Genomic DNA, 23415 nt, shown 5'->3' with positions numbered 1-23415 from the left:
TCCGGTTGTTCACGCGTAGCACAGTGACATCATCACTCGCTGAATTTTCAGTCAAACTTGTCAGTCAGCTGTGAAAGCCTGTAAGGTCTAGCTATACGCTGTTCATGCATCCTGACTTAATGTTTAGTCAGGGTAAAAGAAGGAAAACTTATAATATATCACATAATTTACACAACATCAAATTTAGGTCGAATGTTATTCCCTGCTGCTTAATTTTGGATTTTATTCTACTGGAACATTAATGAAGGGCGCACAACTCCAGCTTTTACGAAGGAATGGTCAAAGTCGGACCCCCTGTAGAAGATAGCAGCAGAAATTCATCTCACAAGCCTGTAGTATGTGCTTATGGTCTTTAAAGAAAAGAAGAGATAATCAAAAATACAGAGGGATGGATCAAAAAGTTTTTTATTGTATATTAGTACAGAAAATATGTCCTGTAATGTTTGAGCTTCATCCAGGAGGCCTCTAGAGGGCAGCAGGGCACACTGTACGGTGCAGAAATCAAATTAGTGTCACCGTCTCCCCACCTGTCTCCGCAGCTTCGGCATGGCACTGACCAAAGGTCACGGGAAGCTCATGTTTATGGGAAATGTATCTGTGGAAGAAGGTGAGGTTTCCCACAACTGCCCTCAGCACAGACTTGAAATCGTGTGCTGTGTGGAGCCTGTTAACTACATGCTCTGCAACACATTTCTTAAACTAACGTGAAGTAAACTTCTGTGTTTTCATTTGAACCGACTAAACTTTTTCTACCTTGCTTCTCAGGGCTGCATGATCTGACCTCACCAGATCTCACCATCGCCTCTGAGTGGTAAAAACCGTCCTTGATGATGATTTAAGACAAACGTTTTCAGCCATTTCATTTATCTGTTCTGACACTGACACTGATCAGACAGCCTACAAATATATTAATGTTATTGGCCTGAAACCCTGTCAAACGTCCTGCAGAATACAGAGGTTCTGTGAACCTGGTTTAATAGATCTGGTTTCCTCAGGACTTACTGTGAGACAGACATCGACCCTGCTCACCGAAAGTACTCACAGCTGCAGGCCGCCATCCGCTACCTGCTGGGGAAGGAGCCTGACCTCGAGTGTAGGTTTTTGACACTCAAGCTTTAGTTTGTTCCCCTTTTCTGTGTTCAGTTAGAAGCTCTGGTCCAGGTTGACCTTGAATCTGCTTTCATTCAACTGAAGCTTTCCCATTAACCAGGTGACGAGGTGCTGCTGTCGCAGACGCTGTTCGACGCCGTGGTCACAGCTCCGCTTGAGGCCTACTGGAACACCCTGATGCTGAACGACAGGTCAGGCAGGAGACATGACATGCCCTGACGTTTTATTGGTTATGAGATGTCCTAAAACCTAAACAGATAAAACCAAAAATATCTGGAAGATCAATTGAGGTGTTTTACTTGTAAAAACTTTTGGGGCTTTTCTTGGAACGTGTGACGTTTGTCCGATTTTTGCTCCTGATAAAGAGCTGATTTCCCTTTTAATCTTGTGTTACTGTTGTTTGTATGCAGGGTGGAGCCAGGGGTTGAGACGGCTTTCCTCGGTACTCGATCCGGCCTGATGAGGGTTGTGAGATATGCAGGAGTGGAGACCAGAGTGGCAAAGTAAGACCCAAAATGAACAGAAACACAAGAAATACCTGAATACTGGAAAACATGATGGCAATTTACTTTATTTTTTAATGGCAGCAACTCAGTTATGTAATGTGCAAGCATAGTAGTGATGGGATTTCCGGCTCTTTTTAGAGATCCGGCTCTTTCGGTTCGGCTCACTAAAAAGAGCCGGCTCTTTCGGCTCCGAACCGGCTCTCCAGGTTATTTTGTTGCTTTAATTAATTTATTATTAACAATAATATAAAATTATGCACAAAAGGAATTACTGATGTAAAAAACAAAAGTGGTTTTATTTATATATGTTTATGTATAAATATATGCGGTGGCCCTTAGAGACAAAGCACGTCCAAACTCCAAAACACATCTAGCATGAACTGAATTTCAAAACAGAGCTACCTAGATCACTTAAATTACACAATTGAAAGCATATTTGTATTGTTTGTGTATTTATACACAATCACTCATATATATTCAAATAATTAAAAAAAAAAAGTTCATTTACCTGTTACTACCACACACCAAATCCGGTCGTTGGTGCTTCCTGGCTTGTGTAGCCACTAGGTAACAAAAGCTCAACACTGCGCCTGCATCCTGGAGCACTTCTGTTGTGTTTTGTACGTGTTTTGGAGTTTTTACGTGCTTTGTCTGTAGGGGCCACCATAAATATACTTTTATTTATTCACTCCACATAAAATGTAATAAATAAATCATATAATACAAAAACCAACTATTCATATTTCAACTTTTAACTATTTAAATTTTCAGCTTTTTCCTTTTACAAATTTAAAGTGAAACAACACAAAACACTGCAAACCACAACACAATTAAATATAAATTATAATATGAAAACAAAAAGAACATGCATATTCTCTGTCATATGGACCTGCATGAATAAACTTTCTGAATCCTTTATCATCCGCAACTGAAAATAGTTGTGGATGATTACTATACCTTTCTAATGTGATGTTGTCGTCCCTGGCTCTCTTTCTCTCTCTCTCCCTCCCGCTCTGTTCCTGAGCTACTGAGTGTAACTACCGCCTCGGCTCTAAGAGCCATTTCATCACTAAAGCATAGGGTTTACCTAAACACAGATTCCCTACTTTTCCTGCTCCCAGGAGTTTTGAGCAACAGATTATTTGCTGCAGAGATGAGCCGTTCCCAAAATCATGAACAGAATACTAATGTCTCCCCATTTGCCCTACCAGAAAGGAAAACGCCAAATATTGAGATTTCTGTGACCAAGAATATGAGAAAAACGTGTTCAGCAAATAGGACTTCTCACTCCCGCTAACCTGACACTAAGTGCTCTTATTTACAGTGTATGATCACTGGTTTAATTTGCTATTTACAGAATATTTACAAGTGGCTCACAGCTATATAGAAGCCTGATACCAGCATCTACAAACTCTAGTTCTGATTTCCACTCAGTCTATTTCCTCCAAACTCGCAGTTTAAACAGGAAACTTGATGCTGGCTGATTGTTGGGTGCAGATAGGGGTGAAGAGAGGAAAGAGGTGGATGTGACCCATGTCACCATCAAACACACACACACACACACACACACACACACACACACACACACACACACACACACACATACACACTGCTAGGAGGAGCCAGAACCTGCAGCAGTTAAATATACTGGAAGTGTTTTCTTAGCTGATGCAATCTTCTGCGTAATATTAAAGGATTAGACAATCAGTCAAGCTCTGTGTTCAGGCAGGGCCTGATCTTCGTAAACACTGATTATGTTACCGCAGTGCTGCAGTCCACAGCTTCAGATGTTCCCATGCAGGTTATAACTGTATATTTCTCTCCTTTTCCACAGTGGGACGTTTTTAGGTTTTTAGAGCACTTTTATCCTAACTCAGACAGCAGAAATGAAACTAATATCCTGAACACTCACATTATCAGTGTCTTTTACTCTTAGGCCACTATGTGGACTCTTTCCTTCTGTCTGCATGGTTCTGTTCGTGCAGATATTCCAGCGATTTCCCTGTTTTAAGCAGCCATGTTTGTATTACAGTTCAAACTTATCTTGCATCTGCAGTGTTACAGTGGCCTGAGCACGCACTTGTGGCTCATTCGGATGCTTTATAGCTGTACTCAAACCTGCATCTAACCTCCTGTGCCATCACTCATTTTAAATTGGTCGTATAGCTCATCTCACTGCACAGCTGCTATCATTAACCTGTACGTGTGCACAGTTTATTAGAACATATATTGATCGACTTTATCTACAATAACTCGAATGATAATAACTGTAAGGTTAATCAGAGCCTTTTTTACAAGCTCTGTAATGATCACAGTTATCTCCAACAAGAGAAACAAAAGTAAAAGAAATAAAAACAAAACAAAGCATTATAACATCTTCAAGGTGATATTGCTTTTCTGCAGGTGTGCTGCATCGGTGCCTTTTGAGAAACAGCCAACGTCTCCACATTTCCAATATTTGCTATTAATTATTTAAATCTATTAAAATTCAGTTGTGACATTAAGAATATTTCATGCAAGAAAGTCAATAAAGATAAATTGAGTGGACCAGATTATTAACATCTACGTCATCAAACCTTCTCCTGGTGTCAAAAAGCTGCTGTTAGGTTTACCAAAGAGGCTCAGGGGCAGTTTTGGAACTGATAGCCCACGACAAACGGAAGCCTGATGCATGCTCATTCATATACGAAGATGCAGTCGTTCATTTCAATAATTAGCACAACGCAGTGAGGGACTCAGATTATTGAGGGACTCAGATTGTTGAGGGAGTGATTATAACAAAAATATTCCAGTGTAGGTTTGACTCGTGCTTCTCTCTGAAAACAGTGCAGCAGTTCAGATACGGATAAACCTGAAATCTGTGTGGAACAGCTGACCTGTGTGATGTGTAGAAGAACACCAAACATTATTTACCACCAGATTTGAGATACAAGTGGGGCAGGCCAGGAAAGCCCTTCATAGTGTGTGAACTGAAGCTAGAGATTTGGGATTATCTGTTATCTGTTTCACCGTGTGGTTTTACTAGAGGTGTGAGGCCATGAAGAAATGTCATGTATTGAATCTTTTCATGCTTTATTTCTAAAGGGACCTACTTAAATTGAATACAAATGCTGCTGTTTATTTGCTGTATATGGAGAAGTGGGCTGATAAAGAGAGATGTAGGATGATTGGCTTCTGGTGTAGATCATCGAATGGCAGTAGGAATAAATGATCCTTTCGATAAAGATATTTTTGAATCACAGTGGATTGTGAAGCTGAAGCAAATGGTTGGTTATACAGGATTTTCTCATTTGTGGGGACAAACCAGAGTGGTGAATGGCAGGTACATAAAAACAGCAGATGAGATGAGATCCACTGATATCCTGAGGCAAAATTAGAAATCTGACATGCCTCACAAAATCATAGAATATTTAAGTAAGAGCGCCAACTGAAAAATTACTTGTGTTGTTTAGATTTTTTCATTTGGTGTTACTTCGAAAGGTGTAGATGTGGGGCTGTAGGTATTCCCATGTTATGGGCAGATTTTATGCGTTCAACATGCTAATCATTTATGCAGACTCTGCAGATAAGTGTCACTGTTTATGTGAATGTAAGTAAATTAAGCTGAAAAGACAGAAATATCTCACTGTGTAGTTTAGGTTGAGACCAAATGCATATAAGATGTAGAATCTGTTTAACTCAAGCCATTATAATTAAATTCCATTCAATTCAATTTTATTTACACAGCACCAAATCACAACAACAGTTTCCTCAAGGTGCTTTATATGGTAAGGGAGACCCTACAATAATGCAGAGAAAACCCAAACAGTCATATGACCCCTATGAACAAGTGCTTTGGCCACAGTGGGAAGGAAAAACTCCCTTTTAACAGGAAGAAACCTGCAGCAAAACCAGGCTCAGGGAGGGGCGGGGCCATCTGCTGTGACCGGTTAGGGGTGAGGCGAGAAAGACGGAACAAAAGACATGCTGTGGAAGAGAGACAGAGGTTAATAACAACTAATGATTAAATACAGAGAGGTGTAAGTGGAAAAGGGGACTGAAGAAGAAAAATCTAGAAGCCCAGACCTGTTGTAGTGTAACTAAGGGAGCATTCAGTCACCTGATTAAAACCTAACAGGTCCTAGCAGGTCATAAGGTTGGTGGTTCGATTCCTGTCTGCTCTAGTGCTTGTGCAATGGATGAATGAGGCAAGTTGTGTAAATCTTTGAGTGCTCATATAGAGAAGAAAAATCCAATATAAAAACCAGTCCATTTACCTTTTACATGGTATAAATAATAAAAAAATGACTGGCAATGTGCACATTTACTCACGTGACACAGTTACAGTGTAACTCCAACAGGTGGTCTGGACCTGACAGCAAATATATCTTACGTGCTTCTGCAAAGAGTTCAGGTTTATGTGGCGAAATACTTTCTGCTTTCAGAACAGCACCTTTTGTGTTGCTCTCCTAGCTGCAGCTTTTCAACACTGTTTGTGCTCATTATTAGCTAGACAATTCATCTGTACTATTAGCATAAAGAAAATTATGTTATAACACTAACTGCTGGAACCATATCTTCTCCCTCCCTCCTCCTTTCTTTAAAAATAATAATGTCACACTTCAGAGCACGATCCCAGCTGATACACTCCAGCTGGTTTAAGAATTGTTGTTATAGCTGCTTCCTGCTGTGGACTATCAGAGTGTGTAACCTTTGTGAGTTCTTTGAAGTGAGTGAAGTAAAAAAATGTTCATCAGTAGCACGAAGAACAGGTTTGTGTTTGAAACAGAAGATGATTAGAAATAAATAGTAAAATTAGAGCTTCCAGTTGCACACTGACCAGTTCAGTCAATGAGCCTAGGAGTGAATTTCAAAGTAAAATGTTATCTGAGGATGATTGCTCACTTTGCAGGAAGTTCCTGACTCCAGCTGATAAAGATAATCTGTTCACCATCGATCACTTCCCGCTGTGGTACCGCCTGGCTGTAGAAAACACTCCTGGAAAATTCTACTACTACCCAGTGAATGACAAAGGTTTGTTTGTGACGAACCCCTGAACACGTCTGCAGAACAAAAAGTAACTCGTTATCATTGAATTACTGATAAGGTGATCTGTAGTTAATGTTGGGCGAAATGTTTTGCCCCTCAGGAGTGAAGTACATCATAGCGACGACATCGGTGACCGTGTCAACCGAGGGAAAGACGGCCATGGCTGGAGGTGAGTTTCAAACAAGTGGTGGAAGAGCTATGATGTTCACCTTCTTCATCTTCATCACAAAAACACAGCATGCACTGTCATTATCGCGTTTTCCTCTTGCTTTAGTTGCTTACTGTTTCCTTTATTAATCCGTGACAGCCAAAGCAGATCAGCGTCTAACAGGGAGCTGGAGTTAGCTGTGGAGACCAAACATGTTTATTTCTGTTGGAAAATAAGACATTTTAACATGGGAGTCTATGTGGGCGGAGTCACTTTAGAAGCCAGCTGCGAGTGGCACTTTGAGGAACAGCAGTGGCCATATGCTGACCATTTTCAGTTGTTCTTCTTGAGTCGGGCAAGAGTAAAAGATAATGATGAAGACATTGAAGGTCATACAGTGGTCAGCAAGAATCCTCACTCAAATCGCTTTGTGTGGGATTTTTACACCACGTGACATGAAGCATGTGGTGACGCTGCCTGCAACAGCAGCGGCTATCGTCTAATTAAACTGTAACATGCAGTGGAAATGAAGTTCAAGGTAACTTCTCCTCCCCGGTCGAAAGCAAAGGAGAACACGACTCTCAGAACTCTGTAAGGAAGTAGTCCTCTCACTCACATTTAAGAACAGCGATTTAGAGGTTGTGAAATATGGAACGCCAGGACTGCCATAATGAATTAATTAAATACACCATTAAATAATTAATTAAATGTGTCAATAATTAATTAAAATTGGAATTAATTAATTAAATAAATAGTTATGACACATGTAATTAATTAATTATTGACACATTTAATTAATTATTTATGTATTTCACATTTTAATTAATTATTGACACATTTAATTAATTATTGACACATTTAATTAATTATTGACACATTTAATTAATTATTTAATGATATATTTATTTATTTCATTTTGGCAGTCCTGGCGCCTGGCTCTCGTCATGAAATAATTTTATCTGTCAGCCTCACCCATCAAACTCAGGGGGCGGGGTTAACGCTGCCATGCAGCTTCTCTAACATTTGATTGGTTGCCGTGCAAAGTAAGTCAAAACAGGTCGATCCTAGATAATCGATTGCTTGTGTAGACTTGGGGCAGCCAGTTATCCCAGAATGCAGATCAAATCACAGGCAGCAATGGTGGTGGTGTAGTTTTAAAATACCCCATTTTTCTGTCACCAGCTACACTTTTAACAGTGTTTTAGCCGCGAATGTCGCGCTGTATGTCTGGTCAGGTTGTCAACATAGAACATGTTTGCAAAAGTGCTCAGATGTTTTCAGAGATTTCACTAGCTCTGCTAACAGTTAGCATGCAGAGCGCACCGAGGGGGTACATTAACCGGTTTGTTTACATATTCCACTCTCCGTGTTCCACATGTTGCATTCGCAGATTCTCATTTTCACCGAACGATCGTCTCTTTCCGCCTGGTCTTGTGTCTCTGTGCTTCTGTAACATAAAGAACGAGCTGACATTTTTCTCACGAAACCAGCGATCAGCTCAGCAGACCCTCAGTTTACCTGCATGCATCCTCCTCCTCATCTGTCAGCTGTTTAACACCTGCTGCTAATTCAAGAAACACGCCTAGTTACCTGGTGATAGTCACAGTTTAACTGGGCAGCCGGTGCTCGATATAACGCAATGTCAGCGCATTTTTCTGCACAAGATAAGTAAATATAGTGTTTTCCCCGAGCGCAGAGCTGCTGGAGCTCGTTTCCTTACAGAGCACTTTATAGGCGAACAGCTTTATCAGCGGCTGATGTCCAATCACCGGCACACAGCTTTCAAACCTCAGCTGAGTTTTAGCTCTCAGTGGTTAAACGCTGGACTTCATTCACTCAGGTTCTGTCTGTCGGGTCACGTTTACTTCGCTGTTTTATTTACAACTGAGCAAATCGGTTTGGCTGAGGTTAAAGTTACGTTTCATAACTGCATAGTTTCACAGACGTTTAATGGTTCACTGGCACATGTGTTAGACTGAACTATCATCTAAATATCATCTGTTTTTTAATAGTTATTCAACTGTATTCTAAGCACCAGCTGTCTGTTAGAATGTGATTTTTTTTCTCTCTCTGTTGGCAGAGGTATAAAAATGCGCAGGAAAATCTGACATGCATGGCGAACTTCACCGACGATATTTAGGGAGGAATAAACACACATCAAACATAAATGAACCATTTGTCTGTCTCCATAATTGAGAGAATTTTCTCTTCTTATGTCAACACTCTCTCTCTTTTTTTTTTCTTTTTTTTTGCTTTTTCGGTCATGTTATGTTTACCTGTCAAAGGCTTGTTACAAACTATGAAACACATTGTGCAGACTTCTGGATGTTAGAAGAAAACGAATACTGCTCATGAATGAGACTAAAGGCAGGAAGGTGTCCTTTAAAACTAAACATGTTAATAGGACCTCCCTATTTATATCATAGTTTATGATATAGCATGTGTATTTCAGTAATAGCCTGCTGAGGCCACTATACGTGCTGGCCTCATATCAAATGTGAAGGCAGACTGAGTCTATGTTTGACGTTTTTTATATCTAATCTTCCTTTTCAAACATTTAAACAGCAGCGAGTCTGCAGCTGAGGGAATACAAACTCAAATTGTCGGAACAGGTTTGCTCGTTTCTTGGATTCATTTGGTGATTTATTAAATGTATAACTGTTATTCTAATCTGCTGCTGAGTCTCTTACACTTTTCTTTATGCTGTATATTTTCACGTCTCTGGAATAGTTGGCAGTTAGATAGTCAGCTGGGAAACTTTGTGTTAACTCATGGAGCTGAGGATATCGTGGATATCGTGGATATGCTGACCTCGCTGCGTGGTGTACAGAGCGAGGTCAGCATGATTAATATTCACAATAAAAATATTAGCCGAACATCATGAAGTCTGTATGTGTTTCATAGTGTCGAACAACCTTTGTACAGTTAAAGCCAGCAGTTACTACATGACGGAAACACCAACGTTATCTCTTTTATGTGTTTATACACAGGTCACGCTGATTACTGAACAAAAACCCAAAGATCAGATGTTAAACAGATTTATTTGCTCTCTCTCCTCCTTAAACATGTTTTTAATGTTAGTTATAATTCAGAATTGGCGACTGAAACACGTAGGACACATAAGAACATCAGGAAATAAAACACCGATAAATATAACCTCAGTAAAAGAAGTCAGCGGGGGTTACTACAGCTGTGTACCGGGGCCTGCACTTTGTCGGTGGGATTGCTTGCGAGGCGAGCGGGTCTATCCCACGCTTTGCCGTGAGACTGGGCAGACATCTCCGAAATCATCGAAACACTTTTGCAAAGAGGCTGTATCTTGACAAACCGACCAGACACATGAAGATTAAACCACTACATTCTCGGCTAAAAAAATATTAAAACGGTATTTGGTAACACACAAACAGGGTTTGTCAAAGCTCAGTTCTGTTAGCTTCCACATGCCGGTTGTTGTGTGCTAGAAACAATGGCCACCAGGCCAAAGCAATGGTTTTGACTCGATCAGCGTTAACCCCGCCCCCTGAGTTTGATGGGTGAGGCTGACAGATAAAATTATTTCATGATGAGAGCCAGGCGTCAGGACTGCCAAAATGAAATAAATAAATATATCATTAAATAATTAATTAAATGTGTCAATAATTAATTAAATGTGTCAATAATTAATTAAAATGTGAAATACATAAATAATTAATTAAATATGTCAATAATTAATTAATTAAATGTGTCAATAATTAATTAAAACGTGAAATACATAAATAATTAATTAAATGTGTCAATAATTAATTAATTACATGTGTCATAACTATTTATTTAATTAATTAATTCCAATTTTAATTAATTATTGCCACATTTAATTAATTATTTAATGGTGTATTTAATTAATTCATTATGGCAGTCCTGGCGTTCCATAGTGAAATGGACCAAAAACACTTCTTTAAAAAGAAAAAATACCCAGTTTAGATAAATAAAGAGTTTATTACCTTCAGCACGATTAACAGTCCTTAAGTTCAATTACACTTCAATTTATTTCATGTGCTTATCACATGTGAGCTGATCTCCTCACGCTCTTTCTTTACTTCACAATGTTGGAGATAATAGTCATCGCTGTTTCGTTGTGCTGGATTAGAAGCTGTTGCAGCTCTAAGCTTGCCCTCTAGGTGGCAGTACAGCTCTAGTATTGTTTGAATGCAGTTAACCTGTGATGAAGCTTAAAGCAGCGTTTACCTGACAGCAGCAGAACTCTGATGTGGTTCAAAGTGTTTGTTGTTCTGAGGAGATTCAGCGGGGGCATCCACCTAACACAGGTACAAAGAATTACTCTGCAGAATGGGGAATGTAAAACACGCACAGCTGATTAAGAGAAAAGTAATTTTTTGCAGCTCACATCAAGAGAAATGTCACACATTCACAGACGTTTGTACTTTTTGACTTTGTGCTTCTTGGGCTTAGATCCAAAGACGGGAACTAAATGTAGATTCATATTTCTAAACAAGAAACACACATGAAGGGAAAGTCAAGGTGCAGAAGTGCCAAACAGCAGCTTGAGAGAAGTTTCAAAGCTGGCTGAGGGATGCAGCGCAGGGAATAACAATTCACAGAGCATCCATACATTAAAAGAAGTACTGCAGAATCACAGCTTCACTGGATTTAGTCCGCTCCATTAAGCTGCACAATCAGTCCCCACCCGGAGAGTTTCGCCCAGTGAGCTGCAGGGTTTCTCTCTGCAGACCTCGTCTCATCAGTGATGAGAGCTGAAGTACAGTGTGTTAGAAACTGCTGATTCGATAACTGTGCACGAAGCCGCTGGCCTCTTTGGGCGGCGTTTCCTCCAGTGAGGTCGGGGATGACGTCTGCCCGTCTTCCAGGTCGGTGTCAGCTCCAGACTCAGCCATCAGGGGCTGCCCGCGGCTCTTCATCTCTTTCTGGTAGCGGGCTACCAGCGAGGCGTAGACGCACCCGTAAGTCGCTGCCACCACCATCATGACGCACACTGTGCCGCACACAACGGCCGCAACTACCTGCGTGCCCTGTGCCCGGCGGACGCTCGCGGGTCTGTAGCGCTGACGGATGCAATCATCGGCACCTCCGACCCGGCCGGGCGGGCAAGGAGGCCGGGTGGCGCCTTCCTTGGTTGAAGTCTGGAGGCAGTAGCTGAACATCTCTGCTGGCACGCTGCGGATGTCCCTGCCCTTCAAATCCTCCGGGAGGCTGCACTGCATCACATCTACCTGCCCATCTATAAAACAGATGGAGAGGGGGACACAAAAACAAGGGGAAAGAAGGAGGAAGGGAGAAAGAAGGGAACCAGGAGAGACAGGGAAGGATTGAAAGATATAGAGGTCATTGTACTCTTAGATGTCTTTGCTCAGCATACATCCATCCTGCAGAGTGGAGATTAATTGCTTAGATTATACACCCCAGACTCGCTCTGGTAAAGTCTTAAAGTATTTGAGATATGGAGAGGCCTGCTAACAGCCCTGCTCACCCCTGTAAATCAACCACTCCATCCAGTGCTTGAAGTCTCTCAGCTTGCAATCGCATTTCCAAGGGTTTCCTACCAGCAGGAGGTGCTGTAGCCCCACCAGGGGTTCAAATGTGACTCTGTCCAGGGTGACAAGCCGGTTGCTGGCCAGAGACAGCCAGGTGAGTCTCTGAAACCCATCCAGCAGGCCCTTGGGCAGCCACAGGAGGCCGTTGGAGGACAGATCGAGTTCCTGCAGCTGCCATAGCCCCTTGAAAACCTCCTTGCTCAATCCAATACTCCCCTGACTTCCATTGAAGGCCTCGACTGTCACTGTGCTGCTATTGAGTTTACTGAGGTAGTTGGTGGACAGGTTTAAGCGGCGCAGGCTGTTCAGGCCTAGGAAAGCTCCTGGCTGCACGGTTGAAAAGTGGTTCTGGGAAAGATCCAGTACCTCCAGGCTGCTGAGGTTGGACAGCTCAGCTTTGCCCAGGAAGGTGAGATTGTTCTGGGGTAGGTGGAGTGCCAGAGAGTCCTGGGCGAGCAGCCCAAGGATAGGCGTCAGAGAGAGGAGTCCAACAGCAGTGCAGTCAGTCGTATTGCCATAGCAGGTGCAGACACCAGGACAGCCTGTGACGGAACCCAGAAGTCCCAGCAGAACCAACACCAGAGTGGACAGAGCCACGCAGACTGGAAGACACGAGAAACGAACAGAATAACAGCGTCTTTTACACTGCCAAAACTATCAGTACATCGTTTAGAAACATTTAAACCTCATGCATTAACTCTGTGAAGCTATATTCGGTTTAATGTTGTAAACTTGCAAGCCTACTTCCCTCAGTTCACCTAAATTAGCTTTTTAATGAATCATAGTAGATTTTCCTCTGTTATAAGCAGATCACTTGATCACTGAAGCTCAGAAAGAGAGCGATGTAGAGAACAGTGTGCTCCACATCTCTTCATAAGAACAGGAGCCTAAATGAAGGCATCAGATTAATTCCTGCAGTGATTCATGTTGACGTCTCAGTCACCAGTGCTGGAGTCTCTCAGGTTTGTCGGCACACTTAATTTTAGCTTTCTGGTAGGTAAACTATACATTATATTTAGGTGAAGATATAGGTTTTGTATAGTATATGAAGTGGACTCACCCAGTCTCTCCAGATGACTTCGTCCATACTGGTGCTGGTTCTTCATGTCTGCCACATCAAATCCACTGAAACCTCAGGCTGCCATCCAGCTGTTCTTTCTCTCGGCCGGGTCACGCAAACTTTCAGCTTTGGAGAGTGTCCTGAAAAAAATGTACATGCAGAGCTAAACATGAATTGGAGTTGCAGATTGTGAACTACTATTGAGATCTTTTACAAAAAATAGTTGCAAATATTATTAATCAGCACAAGACTGTAGCCTAAAGGATTAGGTACATGATTAGTTTCAGAAACACAAAAAAAATATTTTATGATATGAGTCAAAGAGTATAAGTAAAAGTTATAATACTACCATAATGTTTAGTTTCAAAATGTACTTAAAGAACTTAACGTAACTTAAGTTCATAAGAATGTATATTTCTTTAATGCTGAAACATGAAGATGAGCTAAACCTTTACAATAAATAAATAAATAAAGTCTGATATTTCCATCCAAAAGTAAGGTAAAAGTGCAAAGAAATACTGCAGTATAAGTATTGTGTGTGTATATGGGCATTGTAATAGTACCATTACTAAGGCTACTGAAACAAATGTAGGGTTCAGAGTGAAAGGAAAAGGTTCATGTATCCTGTGTGTATGCGCCCCTCCCCCTACACACAGAGTGGAGAACAAATTTTATCCAAAATATGAAAATCACTCATTCAAATGACTTCAAACTCGGCACTCCACTTACTCGGGCTCCCAGCCGCACACACAGATAGTTTGAAGAGAATTGATGAGTGGTTTTGGAACTAGATAAAGAAAATATGAAACTACATACAGACATACTCATAGCGTCCAGTGACCGTCCTAGCCATGTCTGTTAGGTAAGACGAGAAGGTGAACTGGACTTTAATTTGGGAATTTTGGACGACTGGGGGAAAAAGCCGCCCTTTTAGAATAACAGGTCATCTTTGTGATGCTTTATCTTTATTCAGGTCTTTATTCCAGGGCTTCAAACTGATTGTTTCCTTTCTACAAGCCTGTTTAATTTAAATCACAAAGAGTGCAGCTCAGTATGGAAGATTAAGTGGAGTATGTCAGATTAAAAACTGCAGACTTGTGCTGTAATGGGCAGCTTTTTTGCACGCCCTCAATCCTTTTCATTCTTCTCCTTTCTTGCTCAGAGAAAACGCACAATGCGCTTCATGCTGAAGTGGAATAATCCTCTGTGTTTTCATCCACCAACATCGGAGGAAAAGTCATTGCCAACTTTTGTCTTCTTAACGCCCACTCGCAGTTCCTGTACGCTGTGGATACAGTACAGCATTGTTTCACACATGCAATCAAGAAAACTGTTTACATTTTTTGACGATTCTCTCTTTTTTATAAAAAAAAAAAAAAAATCGTTGACTTTACTTCTCTTGATATCTTTGGATGTTTGGGGCACTTCTGATATGCAGAGGAAAGTGTGCAGGGGGAGATAAAGCTGCAGTGGAAAAAGAAAAGTGCTGTCACTCCACCATCCATCTTTAACTGCTGTAAAGAGCTGGAGAAACGCTGCCTCAAGGTCTTTCTTTTGTTGCAGGTCCTTCTTTTGTTAACTTGGCACAAAGATGTCCGTCACTCTGCTGTGAACTGTGTGAGGCAGAAAGTCGCCTTCGGGGCACAACTGACATTAGAAAACAGGGGAAATTACAATGCAGGTATAGAAGCGAGATAATGGCTCCCTCAAAGAATATTTGACGTCACTTTACATCATCAAGAGACCAGGGGAAAAAAATCAGGGCCTTCATCCCAGGATGATATTGACAGGCACATCCTCTGTGTATGAATAGAAGATAATGTACTGTAAGTACTGGTGCTCAGAGTGTCTGCAGGATTAGACTGTCCTCATCAGAAGCCGTCACCTCAACAAAACCAAAGCAGAGGCAGAGTAACCCCAGTCTGTTGGCTTTTCTGTTCTGCACACTGTGAAGGGGAGTGAAATGAGAATCCTGCAACCAGACTTTGAGGGACAGCTGTCATTTGCATTTGATCTTCAGAGTTGCCCTTAAGAGGATGAGCATGCAGAATCACCTCTGATGCTTTCTGATGTTGGTGCTGGATCCGAAGTATTTGTAGAAAGAACAAAATCTCACATTGTATAAATCCTTCAGGCAGAGCTGAACTCGATGTCTTTATCCAGATCCCTTTACTTTGGGATTAAAGTACCTCTACACTCGCCCACCGCTGCACACTCAAACACATGCGCAGCTGCGAGCCGAGGACCAAAAACAAACGTAGGGGCTGGTGTGTCATCTTCTGTTTATCAATCTGTGAAGTTGCTCCTGGCTGCTTTTCTGCTGTTTCTCTCCTCAGTCGTTCGCTCCTTGTAGCTCGCCCTCCTCTCTGCCCTACTTGGTGTCTCCTTCTTTGGACTTTTAAGGACACCCCTGAGCGCCAGAGGCGGGTGTAGGTCGAGGACGCTAGGTCCAAAATCAAATTTTCCCAGTGGGTTTATTCATAAAAAAAAATACAGTCTCTGAGACAGTCAAGGAAAGACTGCTGGTTTTTTTCTGATGGAGGCTTTTGATGCTAGCTCTGGTAAATACCTGAGTTAGTCTATTGTATGAATCAAAATGTCTATATAATGGAAGCAAATATTTAAAATATAAATAGGATAAAGCTTTAGTTGCATGTTATTTTGCAGATTTTAAACTCCAAATCAGCGGTCCCCAACCTTTTTTGCACCACGGGCCGGTTTATGTCGGACGATGTATTCACGGACCGGCCTTTAAGGTGTCACAGATAAATACAACAAATGAAACCAGTATTGGTACCAAAAAAGGAAGATTTATTCATAACACACGGGAAAAGACCCAGGGAAACCGAGTTAAAGATAAAAACGATTAAAAAATAACGATAAAAACTTCACACCCGAGCCTCAAATCTTGTAGCCCGGTACCAAACGACTCATGGTCCAGTACTGGTCCATGGCCCAGGGGTTGGAGACCGCTGCTCTAAATTAAAAAATAAATAAATAAATACTAATCAGCAGTGTACAATGAGTTAAAGTCATCTATAGCTACAATGCTAAACCGATGAATATATTAATGGATCAAAATTGATGTTCCAGGAATGTGTATTAAAGTTCACCCTTATTTCTTCCATGGGAAGTGGGAGGGTAAGTAGCAGCAAGGTGCTGCTAATCAAATTACGTGAGTAACTGATCATCAGCAAGTGTGAGCAGCTCTATTAAAGCACAAGTTTTGTCAGTTTGCTGATTTAAAGTATTTAAGTGTTCTGTGTTAAAACATTCTCAGCAAATTCACCCGGTGCAATGGTCAGAGAACAACCCAAAAGCTCCATCTCAGACTCTACAGGTTAGCTCAGTGAGCATGTTAAATGTCGAAGTTCATGACAGTACAGTTAGAAAGAGACTGAACAAGTATGGCTTGTTTGGAAAGGTTGCCAGGAGAAAACTCTTCTCTCTAAAAAGGACAGCACAGCTTAGGTTTGCAAAGCTGCATCTCAACAAACGAAAAGACTTTGGGAAAGATGTTCTCTGGACCAAAGTGGAGCTGTTTGGCAGTAATGCACAAACAGCTTATACTAACTGTCCACACGGTGATAAGGGCCTGATGATTTGGGTTTGTTGTGCAGCCACAGGATCCAGGCACCTTGACTGAGTCAGGTGTTCTCAAGCTAAACGTGAGGCCAACTGTCCAACAGCTAAAGCTTTGTCCAAAATGGATCACACTACAGGGCAATAATCTCGGATGCTGTGGTGGACCCTTCAGAGAGCTGTGCATAACTAAATGTGGCAAACCTCAGTGAACTGAAGAGTGGACCAAATTCCTCCACAGGGATGTGAGAGATTGATAAAGTCGCACAGAAAACAGTTTCTGCAACTTGTTGCTGCTAAAGTACAAAGTCCTGTGAAATCCTCCTTTTCACATGACTACTACTGATTCTATCAGGATGCTGAAACATCTTCCTTATTAAGAATTATTATGACTTTTTCTTAAATACAGAGGAAATATTTGTTTCCCCACTTTGTTTGGCATTGAAACCATATTTTACAATCTTTAGTCTCTGGTGTAGTGCTACTTCTATGCCAATTTTCTACACTGCATTTATTTCAGAGCAAATATTCTGATTTCCTGTGGGACATCTCTGCCTTGTTCTTGGTCTCCTTCTCTTTTCCGCACCATTTAAAAAATCCTGGAGACGCCCCAGAGACTGAGACTTGCAGTGCCAGTATGGCCTCTGAGGATCTGCAGAGAAAGTATTTCATCCTCTCCTGTGCTTTCCTACGTTCTGATAGGTTAGAAGTGTAAAAGTGCACTTTGCATGCTCTTCTACACCGAGCCCGGAGAAGCATGTTTTTGATATACATGTGTATATATTTTCTGGGGCCATAAAGTACTAAAGTTTAATATCCAGCTCTACTAATCACACAATATTGGGTTGTAGAAGTCTTTGAAATAATTGCGTTCCTGTGGTTTGAGCTATACTGTAATATTCTTTGTGGGTTTTATGTCTCTTCAACGTTCAAACGTTTCCCACCCCAGAAGCCCATATTCCTCCTCATTCTGCAGGACACAGCATGGATCCTCCCACAGTAACGTCCCAGTAAAAGCTTTCCCAGTTATAAAAACTGAAGCAAAATGTTCCTCCGTTCCTCCTGTGTTTCAACTTTATGGAGGTTTTGTGAGCAAACGGCTGTTGAGTTGAAGCAGCTTGTCAAATGCACCATCAGCCAGATTAGACGCCACCCACACAGATGCGAGGGGTCGCAGATTAAAACCCCAGTTTCAATCCCTGAGCAGGGCAGATGCCTGTGCAGGAGTCCAGATGTTGTTTAAACATCTGATCCCAGAAAACACCTCCTCCCGCCCCGCCCGCCCGCCCGACCCGACCAGCCTCTGACCCGCGCTGTCTCGGTTTTTATTATCGTGCTATTACCACACACACATCTGCTGTTTTTATTTGGCCTGTCAGTTAAATCACTTTCACAGCGGTAAACAATATACAGCCGATCTCCTCATACACACTGAGCCACTCTGGTAACAGCTAGCATCATGCAGCCATGATTTTCTTTTTGGAGAATGTCACCTTGTTGGTTGTTTCTCTGCAGCAGTCTAAGTTCCACACTGAGTGGGTCTTCCTATGTGTATACCAAGGAAGTGAGTTTGTCTTTATTTCAGTACCATGGTTAGCTCCTGGGGTAGATTAGCAACAAGCACTGTAGCCTCTGCCGGTCTTTTGCTGTGAATCGCTGCTCGCTAACACATTCAAATAAGTTTAGCATTGTTTTAACACATGTGCTGTCCTGGGGTCATTTTTGAACCCTGAGTACAACAGGTGTATGGCAATCGGGAGGACATTATGAGGGTTAATTAACTGCTTTTTATCACTAGTTTAAACAAGAAACAGACAAATAGTGACTAGTGAACACCCTGGAGTTCTACCTGGGCTTTAATAGGTTAATTCCAGTGTGTTCAAATAAATATTTTCTTATCATTTAGCAGGTTACATTTGTATTAATGGACTGACCTTAAAACCATTCCCCCCGACTCTGAGATTAGTGGGGTTCAAGAAGCGAGCGTCAGTGAGGTTTGAATTAGGCCGCGATGTTTTCACAATGCAGGTGACGTGTGTGAATTATTGGGGATAATTCAGAGGATTTTGCTTTGTTTCAACCATTAATGAATGAAAGTCACTTGAATGACTGACTGAAAGCATTATGTTATATGCATGTGCTAAATTACTGGGTGAAATTGATGTTTCAGTTATCCTTCCTGACATTTGCTGAAGGTAAAAGGCTGCAGGGCTCTGTGACATTTTACCTTTAGTTATTAACTTATCCCCAAGCTGTAACACCACAGTGTTTCTTACAGACACTCAGTGCTCCAAAAATCTGTTGTTGAATTAAGGTGAACTGGAGTTTCCCCCTCAGCTCCACGTCTCTCTGATCAAATTAGGTTTTTGTCCCGCTGTAACTGCCAGCAGTGGTTCTGGTCATTAAATCAGACCTTGAGGCTTCAAAAACATTTCCTCAAAAACCTCTTGATCGTTAATGCTGCTCTTATTTCTTTATATCATCTTTTTATTGACTGTGCAGTGATTCTAACAACAGCCTTCTCACTTAAAGTTCTCTCTTTAAGCCTTTCATTATCTGCTCAGGCTGAAATGGTGTAAGACAAATCAGCAAACAGCTTTCCACTTATGTGGAAAAGTGGAGGGTTATTATCTCGATTTAAAACTCCACTGTTCCGATTTTGTCATTGAAGTGCTGCCATGTGACGTTCCCTGCTTCATCTGCAGTGCATTGCCATGCTTTTCTGGGCTCTAACTTGGCATCCGGCGAGCTGCTTAATGGCCTCTGACAGGCAGTCTCTCCCCCACCCCCCACCCCCCACCCCCCCCCGTGGCTGCACTTTTCCTCCAAACAGCCTGAGAATGAGGCATCCGAGCGTTGGGTCCAAAAGGCCGAGAGCACAAACACACTGCAGCATCCACACTGAGGCGGGCAGGGAGACAACAGGGAGCAAGTAAACAACACGCACACATACACACACTGAATACATGCCAAAAGCGTGCGCGCGCGCGCGCACACACACACACACACACACACACACACACACACACACACACACACACACAAGCTCACTCCCACACGCGTTTAGTCTCTCTTTCTATTAAAAGCATCAGCTTGTACTCTGCATGGCCTGAAGTATGTGGACACCCAAAGATTTCAGCCGTGTGTGTTGGATGAACGGGGGACTCCAAAGTCTGGACATTAACGGGCGTCACTAACATCCTGGTTTCCCATTCAAGCTCGTAAAAATTTGTGAAGTCAAACACTGATGCATGGTGATGAGGTCTGGCTCACAGGCAGGTTTCTGTGCAGATCTCCACACCACACTGGAAAAATCATTCCTTTATGGCAATTTCCCGGTGTGTGGGGGGAGATGTCATATTGAAACAGGAATAGGGGCAAACTGTGGAAACCCAAAGTACTCATTACATGCCCTACAGCTGCAACAGTAAGTCAAGATGCTATTTTAATCTGTGGGATACGGGACACGTTTGTCCAGTTTCACAATGGATTAAAAATGGAAATAATCATCATGAATGAAATGAAAAGTTGCAGGTCTGGCAGAGAGATGAAACAGGCTGAAACAAACACTAAGTTAAAGTTACAGTGGACGAGTGTCCACTTATTTCTGCTCACCTATTGTTCACCCTCATGCACACAAGAGCGGCTCACCATCTGCTGCAGTTTCAGCCTCCAAAGAGAGAAAGAGGAGAGGAACTGTTCTTTTTCTCCTTCATCTGCAGCATTCGGTAAAGGAGCAGCTCTAAAGGCAGCGATTTCTGGATTCTGATTGAACCAGCTTTCTCTCTTCAAGGGCACAAAGTGGTTTCGGTTTAAAAGCCAGAGGCTCGAGTCTTTGTTCAAACCAGAATCTGGAGTTTTATTCCGGATCAAACACAGCTCACATTCGTTCTCCTCGTCTTTGTTCACGTTGCTCGCTGTCTTGGCTTCCTCCGATCGTTGTGCGCTCTGTCCAGCACACACCCAGCCCACCGACTGAGGACGGGCGAGCCTCTGTGTGTAAAAAAAGAGGGAGAGAGAGAGGGCTAGGGAAGCCACATGCTGCTGCTAATGCTGCGTGTGTGCGCGTGGGTGTGTGTGTGTGTGTTGGTGCGCTGGAGCACCCGTCCTCTCTGTGTTGCATCGAGTGTGTAATGTGCATTAAAGCTGTTTGACAGAAATAGTAACAGCAGAGTGCGTTGCAGCTGCAGGCTGAGCTCTGAATGAAGAGAGTCGGAGAGAAAGTAATCGGTAGTATTTCTTCACAGTACCTTAACTGCTGCATGTGCCAGGGCGGCAAATTTACAACGTGCTAGAGAGACTAAAACAATCTAATTTGTCAGAAGTATTAGTGTTTATATGAGACATCTTAAGATGGATTTATGGAGACGATACAAAAACTTTGACTTCAGGTAACTGCTGATGCAGAGCACTGATCCCATATCAGTGTTAAATTAATAAGGCAGACCCCAATCTGGTCCACTGGACGGCTATGGAAATGTGTGTGAGGGCATAAACTTTTAACTGTTTTATGGCAATTCCTGCTGATAAGGAGCTCCCCCACTGACGTTAAAGTAAATAAGAACTAGATGAATAATTAAATGACAGAAAATTCTTGTTTTTCACAATCTACAAGATAAATTTCTAATTTTAACAGTGTGGTTTCAGTAAAAAATGGACAATGGACTGTGAAAAAACCCAAAATGTTCCATTTTATAATTACAAGAAAGTATGTGCAATGAGCTAACAGGACCTTGTCTGTAATTTTACACATTCATTTCTTACAATTTATGCCCAAAGAGTCATGCTTGACAGACTTTTAATGTACTACAGCAGCATTTCTTTGTCATGTAGGGAAAAAAATGAGATTTATTATTGAAATTGCACTTTTTTTTCCTTCAATTTAAATATATCAGGGATTTACTGCGCAGTGAGTTTGACATCCCTGGAATAAACTTTATTTATCATTTTGAGGAAAATGCTGGGACTCATCCTCTTATGTTTGAGGCAACGTTAGGCTCAACTTAAACACTTCTCTCCTCACTTAGCAACAAAGTATACCAAAGGTGTATCACATTCAAGAATATAAATGTACTGAATTTCTCTTTGTTAGTAAAAGAAAAAAGAAAAGAAAGGAAAATTACTTAATAATTAGACAATCATACACAGAGTGGAGCAGAGAGACACAGGTGGCATAAAATAATGTGTCGATGACAACTTGTTACATCAGCTTAATTAAAGTTTCCACCCACAGACTGTCTGTGGTTACATGGGACATAATGAGTTAACGAGCTAAGTCAAAACCTTTTGTACACAGTCAGAGAGAAGCTCTTGGTGTATGTGACGATGTGGAATACCTCCAAACTGTTCATCCTTGCAGTTAGCATCCTCCGTGCTATGTTAGCTCTCCGATGCCAGATGCTGAAATATGCATTTCTAAAAATATGTCAGTTTTCTGTTAATCTCCAACCTCTGCGAGGGAAAATATGTATGACCCGACCAGTTGGTGCTGGTGATTGCACTTGTCTAAATGCACTTGCTAACTAACCACCAAGGATTAACTTTAAAAACAGTGATACCAACCAAAAATTGAGAATGTTCACCTTTTAATATAAAATTTTAAGCTGAAACTAGTGCATTTTAAATGGAACAACTTTTACTTTCAAAGTCAGAGTCATTATACAGACTACAATCAACCACGGCAACCTGTTAGCAATAAAAGCAATCACAAGGAGCAGCACCATATACCTCTTTTCCACCAATTTCACCCCGCAAGCAACCTTCTGGAACCACCTGTCAGGCACTCGGGTCTCACCTCTGATTGGTTGTCTCTGTTTGTCTCGGGCCATAGCCTGACTGTTACTGGGGCTCTGCAGCCTGCTTTGCAACCCCGCTCCCCCTTTTCAAGCTGTGTGACTTCATCAGTGTTATATCTGCTGCTGCTATCAGTGCCTGCTGTGGTCTGTGTTGGGGGGGTTTGCCTCTCTGCTCGTGTATGTGTGTGGAAGAGCAGGGAGGTCTCGGAACAGACACATGCTGACAAGTATAAATTAGTGAAATGGAAAGAGAAGGAAATAACCACCCTCTTTGTACTAACGTGGTCCTGACTGAACTAAAAATAATGAGTCTTACTGAAGCACAGTGAAAGATGAAATAGCAGATGTAAGTAAAGATAAAGAAAGAAAACAGAGCAGGCCACTCGGGGCTCTTACTGCATCGTCAGATTTGCATTTCACATTCATAAAAATGGGTTAGATAAACTATATTGATCACTGTGGTGAAATCATCTTACCTCAGCAACACTGTAGCACGATCCAGAAACTACAAATGCAGTTATCAAAAACAATAAGAGAAATTTTCAAAGATTGCTACTGTAGGTAGAAATTCATATGTACAGGCCAGTAAAGGTATGCATAAGTATATGGAATATTAAAGAATAAGATTAACACTATA

At 41.7% G+C, this 23415-nt stretch overlaps 2 protein-coding genes across 3 annotated transcripts in view; one reads left to right on the top strand and one right to left on the bottom strand.

The window, feature by feature from the left end:
• LOC146706654 (voltage-dependent calcium channel subunit alpha-2/delta-4-like) overlaps window positions 1-23415 on the top strand; it is a 92950-nt gene that overhangs the window by 30833 nt on the left and 38702 nt on the right. Inside the window, exons 21-27 of the mRNA XM_085464861.1 lie at window positions 540-607; window positions 766-811; window positions 996-1093; window positions 1211-1301; window positions 1521-1613; window positions 6508-6629; window positions 6745-6813. Coding sequence (XP_085320987.1) covers window positions 540-607; window positions 766-811; window positions 996-1093; window positions 1211-1301; window positions 1521-1613; window positions 6508-6629; window positions 6745-6813 — 587 coding nt within the window. The remainder of the gene's footprint in view (window positions 1-539; window positions 608-765; window positions 812-995; window positions 1094-1210; window positions 1302-1520; window positions 1614-6507; window positions 6630-6744; window positions 6814-23415) is intronic.
• On the bottom strand, window positions 10753-21089 carry LOC146706656 (leucine-rich repeat-containing protein 52-like). Of its 2 annotated transcripts, none has more exons than XM_085464862.1 (4): window positions 20599-21089; window positions 13402-13541; window positions 12278-12943; window positions 10753-12028 (listed from the first exon to the last, which is right to left on the bottom strand). In XM_085464862.1, the coding sequence occupies exons 2-4, from the start codon at window positions 13445-13447 to the stop codon at window positions 11559-11561; spliced, it is 1182 nt and encodes a 393-aa protein (XP_085320988.1). In that variant the 5' UTR covers window positions 13448-13541; window positions 20599-21089; the 3' UTR covers window positions 10753-11558. The 2 variants fall into 2 exon arrangements, with proteins under 2 accessions (XP_085320988.1, XP_085320989.1); XM_085464863.1 differs by having other exon boundaries at window positions 20635-21089.

This window comes from Copadichromis virginalis, linkage group LG7 (assembly GCF_057382275.1).
Source record: "Copadichromis virginalis isolate Kocher_CV1m ecotype Utaka linkage group LG7, C_Virginalis_male_GT1.1, whole genome shotgun sequence".
Classification (NCBI taxonomy): domain Eukaryota; kingdom Metazoa; phylum Chordata; class Actinopteri; order Cichliformes; family Cichlidae; genus Copadichromis; species Copadichromis virginalis.
Note: the sequence above shows the minus strand (reverse complement) of the source record. Positions and strands in the feature narration are given on the sequence as shown.

What these genes read in the sequence shown, in the direction of transcription:
- LOC146706656 (XM_085464862.1), bottom strand. Translation starts at nt 13,447, where the DNA reads ATGAAGAACCAGCACCAGTATGGACGAAGTCATCTGGAGAGACTGG. An exon ending in AAGTCATCTGGAGAGACTGG is followed by an intron (nt 12,944 to 13,401) that starts GTGAGTCCACTT and finishes CGTGTCTTCCAG; the next exon opens with TCTGCGTGGCTCTGTCCACT. An exon ending in GGAGTGGTTGATTTACAGGG is followed by an intron (nt 12,029 to 12,277) that starts GTGAGCAGGGCT and finishes TCTGTTTTATAG; the next exon opens with ATGGGCAGGTAGATGTGATG.